General features: G+C 28.2%; 1 protein-coding gene across 1 annotated transcript; it reads right to left on the minus strand.

Moving 5' to 3' along the window:
• Positions 1-326: 326 nt before the first annotated feature.
• Positions 327-1,303, minus strand: LOC133822724 (MLP-like protein 28). Its single transcript, XM_062255164.1, has 2 exons — positions 1,014-1,303; positions 327-866 (listed from the first exon to the last, which is right to left on the minus strand). Exons 1-2 carry the CDS (start codon positions 1,213-1,215, stop codon positions 589-591), a joined length of 480 nt encoding a protein of 159 aa, XP_062111148.1. The 5' UTR covers positions 1,216-1,303; the 3' UTR covers positions 327-588.
• Positions 1,304-7,592: the final 6,289 nt, after the last annotated feature.

The following is a 7,592-nucleotide window of genomic DNA, read 5'->3' on the forward strand; positions in this document are numbered from 1 at the left end:
ATAATATATAGTTACACATCATGACAGAGTATTAAAATTACCATATTATTGAATTAAATATTTCTTTTATCATGGAAGTTGTATTATTCAACCGAATATATTAAAAAAAGCCATGTATTTTTTTAATAATTAAAAATATATATATTTTAATTGTTTTATAAATTGTGTAGTAAGGAGACTTTTCGGTCTACCCCTACAACCTCCTTATATGATAGTGACAATTAATTTTGGCAGAAATTGAATCCCATTTTTTAATTGTATATATATGTATATCGATTATTTTGTCAATGAACGATAGAGATCTTAATTTCAGGGATATCAATGTGTCAGGAGAATCACAAAGCAACTTATATGCATCGTAAGACTTAAAAAGTACATTATTACAAGATTAATTCCAAACTGAAAATTCCCACACCAAATTTCACACAAACTAAGGATAGTGACCCTTAATTAAGCATAAATACATACAAAATACATATATATATGCTCACCCCCACCTACAATTTATTCAATATTTATATATTATAATATATATATGTAGGTATATAGGAGCAAAACCTATATAAATATATATACACACATGATTTACTAGTCCTCGAGCAGATGAGATTCAAGATCCTTGGAGACATCAGCCACAAACTGGAGCAAGGTATGAGGATCTATGATTTCTCCATGGTTCTTCTCGTACTCCAGAGTCCAGTGCACTATGCAACCATCCTCACCCTCAGCTTTGGAGTTAGCCTGAATAGTCAGTTTGAAGCTTTTGAAGTGCTCCATAAGGTCTCCTTCGATCACTCTAAAAGTGATAGAATTGTTTTCATCATCTATTGCCTCAACTATTTCCTTTGCCACTCTTTCTTTCCCATCTACACATTAGTTAAATATATTCACACATATAATATATAATCAATTATTAGAGATCGTCGTGGATTCAAAGTGTATATATTACATCTATTAACGCATGTTATGTTATTGTACTGTGAAATTATATAGCTTGAGATTAGATCTCTTACCATGAACATAATTCCAGAAGATAACTGAGCCAACAGTCCCCCATTCACCTTCGTGAATATCAACACCTTTAATTTTGTCAGTGGAATGATTTGAGATGTGATGTGGTCTGTGCTTGAAGATGTCATGGAATTTAGCGGCAGAAGCTTTGATTTCTACATCAGTCTCTAGTTTACCAAAGAGATTTTCTTGCACATTTGCCATCTTAATTTGTACACAAGTCTACTACTGTAGCACTAGCTCGGTCAACTGATATGAAGGACAGATTTAGAAAACCGAGATGTGAAAGCTTGGAGAGAAATGGGTTTCCCTTACCCTTTGTATATATAGATCAAACGCACGTGATCTCGCTCTTCTCTCCCCAATTACAAATTGCCACGTATCAGTAATATCACAACCTGTCTCTTCTCTTATTCTTAAGTTTATTTTATTATTATTCTATATATTTTCTATAAAATTTGTGTAGATAACACAATTTTTTGATTTTAAGTATGTTTTGTTTTAACTTTAATAAAATGTTTTATATATTTAACGGAATATACATAAAAATAAATATTTATTAATTATATTAATATAAATTCAAATATTATTATTATAATAATAATATATAATATAAAATTAGATATTTCAACAATATATTATTATAAATTTTTATAATAATAATTTATAATCATAATTTTTTATTAATTATATTAATATGAATTCAAATATTATAAAATAGTATATATAAATTTTAATATTATAAAATATCATTATTATAATAATAATATATAATGCATTTTTATTAAAAAAAATTATGATGTTATTATATTATATATATATATTAAATAATATTTTATTTTAACTATTCATTTAATATGTTTATGCCCTTATTTTATATATAATATTTTTTATTTATTTAATAAAACTAAGCAAACGTGCATTGCACGTTGCATGCATTTAACAGTAGTTTGTAGATAACGAAAATTCTTAAATTTTAACAGTTTTTTATTTTTTTTAATATTAACTTTAACAGAATATTCTTATATTTAACAGTAGTTTGTAAACACTTAAATAAAATAAAATAAGATATTTTTTAGATATTTTACAATGATAATTATTTAAAAATAATAAATAATTAAATAAATTAAAATATAATATTTTTGAGATATTTTACAATGTTAATTATTTAAAATCATATGTTTTATAACTTAAATAAAATTTAATTAAACTTAAATTCACTTATTAGAATAATATTATATTAAACATATAATATAATCTACTGTGAATTAGAAACAAATTGTATTTTTTTTAACTAGCAAAAAGCTTAAATTTAAAATCTACGCATAATATTTAATATTACATTAAACATATAATATATAATCTCTTGTTTTCACTCTCAAATTCAAAAACTAGAACAAACATAAACTTAAACAAAAATAAATAAACTATTTAATTAAAATATGATATTTATTTGAAATTTATATGACATTAATATAAATTTAATAAAAATAATTCATAAATTTTATAAATAAAACTAAGTAAACGTCCATATTGAAAGTTGTTTGTATCTAGTATAGATATAACATATATAAAAAGCACAACAAGTTTTTAAGTTATTTTTTAAAGAGATTTATTAGCTTTTTTAATTATTTAATCAATTATTACTCTATACTCTATCATTTATATTTTATCTCTATGAATCAATTCTCACCTTTTTATTTTATATTTACTCTATACTTTTGATATTATTTAAATAGATCTATTGCTTTTTTTAAAAAAAAAAATCATTAGCTTCTTTTTTTTTTTTTACTTTGTTTAAAGTTTCAAAATTTAAAGTTAAAACTTTTTTGTTGAAGTTATTAGGATGATTTGATTTGAATAATTTCAATTAATTTTGTCATTTTCCCTTCAATATTACATTGTGCTAAAATATAACATTTGCACCTAATTTAATATTTTATAATTCAAAATCCAAATTATAAATATTTTTGAATTCTTTTAGTTTTACTACTAATATTGATAAATATTTACTTTAGAGAAATCATCATACATACGGTCATTTTACCTTTTTTTTCTTCATTTATACAGTATTTTCCTTTGTTTCCTATTTTTATATTTGTCTTTTTTTAATTTTTATGTTAATAATTTTTTTATTTCATTTTTACGATTTCAAAATCGATACACTAATACTCTTCTTCGTCTTCTCCTCTTCTCTTCTCTGCATGCATAACCAGACACAAATTTCTAAATCATCGCTTCCACTTCTCTGCAATTCAGACCCATTTTTCTTTTTAATCTTCTCTTTGTCTCGGCAAAACCAAACGCTAATTGCAGCTCCTTTTCTCGGCAAAACCCGACTGGATTTTGTCCAAATCAAAGCTCCAAAGTTTTCTCCATAACAAGAAATTGCTCTCAACTCTAAAGGTTGCTTCTAAAGAAATGGCTTGGCAAGGTTTCCCACTGCACTTATATTTTCTCTGTATGCTTCTTGAGATAAGGATTGTTACTTGTGTATTGAGTTTGATTTCTACTCTTTTCCTCAAAATCACATTTTCTCTTTAGTTTTGGAAATGAGTTTGATTGAATTTGGGTGCTAACTCGTAGAAATTGGTTGAGACATTTTGTCGAGCATTGTATATACGATTTATATAATAGACTCGTAGAAATTGGAAACAGTGACTTTGACTAATGCTTTAATCACTGCAAGTGCAACTTGTGTAAGGAGTTTGAATTTTGAATAATTTTTCGTTGGTACACTGGTCTTGCATTTTTCATAGACTTATATTTATTGGTTAATTTTCATCTCTATAAGGATTTTTACTGGAAATTTCCATTTTTATTGTTTATTTATTTCTAGGCTATACTCAGATTATTGAATGGTTTGTTTTATTTTCCATTTAATCCATTGTGAGTTCAAATCGAATCAACATTGCATTTAGAAATTTCTTTGTCTAACACAGTCAATTTAAGTCTCTTGGGAAATATTTTCACTTCAATACTAATTGTTAATGTTAAACAGTGTTCATATTTATTTGCGGACTTTTCTATTTGAGCTCTCTCTAACTAGAAAGGCCAAGTAGTTCATGTGAATATAATTATGTTGTCATCTTTTCTCTTTCTTTGTGGCCTGCACTTTTAGTCTTGCTTATTCAACTCTAGCTCAAATAGGTTTGACTAAAACTAAGCCCACTATAGATCCCTTCTGAAGGGCTTCTCTTTGTCCCTCTATTATATAAACATGTGTAATGGTTGTAGTGTAGTTATTTTTCTTCATTAAGATAGTAAGATATGCTACAAAACCCTTGGATGTTGTCAGTACAACTTATAATAAGATACCAGAAGATAACCAACCATTTTTTTAATGCTCACTTAACTGCTGCTTAGTGTTAGATAGACTTAATAGCTCAAATTTTGATTTATTTTAATCCATTTTTTGTAAATGAATTTGGCTTTCTCAGGTGGTAGCAGCTTTAAGGAGTCATGTACACGGTTTTCGTCCGCATCTCCTCCATCCCAAACAAATATTCCAACTTCTAAATCTAATATGAAATCTGTAGTTGCTTCTTCTAGTGAAGCAAGAGTGAAGAAAAAGCTCTATAATAACAAACATGAAGCTTGGAATGCAAAAAGAACAAAAAAAAAGTCAATTAACTATTGAAGAACCTTGTGAATTCGCTCCTGAGGTACATTTTCAATTTCTTTCACTTTAGCAATGGTTCATGAGTTCCCTATGTTTTATTGTTCTGAGTTTATTGTTTGGTAGGTATTATTAGACTACTTAGGTTGGTTGTTTATTATATATTTTGGAGCTTTGTTGCTTTTAGGTTGCTTTATTGGTTGCTATATTTTATTAAGGGTTGATTTCTATGTTGCTATATAGTTGCAAGGGTTTCTGAATAGGTTGCTTTGTGAGTTTATGGTTTCAATGTTGTATATGGATTTCTTAGAAGTTTATAGGATTGCTAAATATGTTGCTTTTTATGTTGTTGATGAGTATTATGATTTGCTTAGGACTTTTGAAGGTTGCTTAACTAGTTGTTGTGTGAGTTACTTAATTGGTTGTTGGGTAGATTTCTTTATATGTAGATATAAATTATTATTGTATTGTTGCGATTGGTGCTTTAGAGGTTGTTTTGTGTGTGGTTTATTACTGTGTTGTTTATGGGTTGTTTCAATGTTTATAGGGTTGCTTTATTCGTTGTTAGAAAGGGTTGTTGTATTGTTTCAAGGGTTTCTTAAATGGCTGATGTTTGTGTTGTTTAACTAGTTGCTGTGTGTATTGCTTTCTATGACACTTTGAAGGTTATAGGGTTGTGTTTATTTGTTTTATATGTTGTTAATGCATATTATGGGTCGATTAGAAGTTTCAACAGTTTCTTAATTGGTTATTGTGTGTGTTACGTAATAGGCTGCAATGTGTTTCTTAATAAGTTGTTGTGGGTTGCTTTTGTAGTTTCATTGGTTAATTAACATATTTATTTATGGGTTGTTGATTGTGGCTTAATTTATTAATATTTGTATTTTGCTATTTAATTTTGTGTGTTCTTTTGCTATGTTTTGTAGGGTATGAATTTCCTAATTCATCTTGATAATTGTTGTTCTTCAAAAATTTCATCTGCAATCAAACATTCTCAGATTCAAGCTATCCACGAAAAGCTTTCAACGAAGCAAGTTAGTGAATTGGGTAATTTTATGTTTTTCCCATTTCCTAACTCTGCCAGAGTTCACAATGCAACATCAACTTATCCATAGTCTATTGCTAAGAGAGTTGCAACAACCCAACAAACTTGAGATTTGGGTTGGTATAAATAGAATGAAGCTTCGTTTTGGGACTTGGGAGTTTGCATTGGTAACAGGTTTACGGTGTCTAAGATCAATAGAAAAAATGAAATATGTTACAAAGGATGATGGTCTTTATTCTACATATTTAAATGACCATTAAAAGATCAATAAGAAATTTCTTAAAGAATGCTTTGATGGGAAACATTGGAAAAATGATGAGGATGCTTTGAAAATTTCATTGATGCATTTTTTGCACAATTTCTTGCTTAGTTCTTTTGATACTAATATTGTCCTAAAAGATGACTTCAATATATAGTGATGAGTTTTCTTAGTTTCCTAGGGTTAATGAAGTTTTCAGGGCCAGTGTTGAATCTTTGAAACAGATTGTTGGAAAGAAAAGTAAAAAAGAGAGCAACAAAGATAAAAAGAAAAAAGAAAAGCCTTTTTATAGGTTGCTTGGGTTTTCATATGCCTTTCAAGTATGGTTTTTTGAGTGTTGCCCATACTTGAATGAGAGATATTGTCATCTCTCTCATGGATCTATCCCATGCATTGTCAAATGCTCAAGCAACACTCAGAGGTGATCGAGGTGTTATCTTTGAATGTTGCAGAGGAATTTTTATGTTTAATAATATTCTTTTAGCGATATACTTTTGTATATATATTTGACTTTTTTTTCTTGCAATTGAAATTGAGGAATATATATCCTACTTCTAAGGAGAGAAAAAACTCAGAAATTAAGACTTTGTTTTCAAAAGAAAAGAATGTTGTTGAGGTTGACAGTGATGTTCTTGAAAATGCTAGAGTTGCTCATGGAACTGCAGCAACTAATTCTAGAGTTGCTACATTAGGAGATGCTGACTTTGTGGAGACTCATCCTCGGTCTGTTGCTAGTGATTATTTACCTCCTTTGCTTGTTATTCATTCTCAGTCTACTATTGGTGGTTGTTCATCTCCTATGTCTGATATCCCTCAGGTTTCGGTAAGTAGCATGCATGCACAGTTGCAAGCTTTAAAAGCATGCAACAAGAGATTAGAAGAAAGCAACATAAGATTAACAGCAGGGAACAAGAAATTTGAAGAGAGCAACAAGATTGTCATTCATGAGTTGTGTTCAAAGAAGAGTCATGCTCATGAAGAATTTTTGATGCTTCATAATCTATTTAGTTCCCATTTTTTAGGGAGACAGGTGTGTATTGTTTTATGGATATTTTTTGAACTTTTTGTGCTTTGTCCTATTATTTGTTCCTTATCTTTTATTTTTTTTCAGTATTTTTATTGTTTAATAGGATTCTCATGGTAGTGATGATAATCGTCTTAATGAGATAATAATCAAGAAACAACATGAAGAAAATATTGTTGAGTTGAACAATGTTGAAGAAAATGATATTGAGGAGGAGGGCAATACCGACAATGTTGATGATGAAATAGTTGAAAATAATTCGAAAGAATAACATGAAAAAGAGAAGGAAGAGTCTGAAGAAGATAAGGATGAAAGTGAAGGTGATGATGATGATGATGATGAAGACAATGAAAAGTGTGTTGGAGAAAATGATGATGGTAAAGAAGAAGAGAAAGATGTTAATGATGAAAAATATAGTGGAGGAAAGAAGGATGAAGATTCTAAGGTTGAGTTTATTTTATCTTGCAAAAAAAAAAATTATAAATATAGTTGTTGATGCGATTTTTTGCCAATAGTAGATTTATAAATCAAATAAGGATATTAGTTCTTATTTGTAAATCGTAATGAAATATAAGAACTCTTTCGTACACACACAATTTTACGTGGTTCAGTGGTTAAAATCCACCAAGTCCAC

This window comes from Humulus lupulus, chromosome 3, assembly GCF_963169125.1.
Source record: "Humulus lupulus chromosome 3, drHumLupu1.1, whole genome shotgun sequence".
NCBI classification, from domain to species: domain Eukaryota; kingdom Viridiplantae; phylum Streptophyta; class Magnoliopsida; order Rosales; family Cannabaceae; genus Humulus; species Humulus lupulus.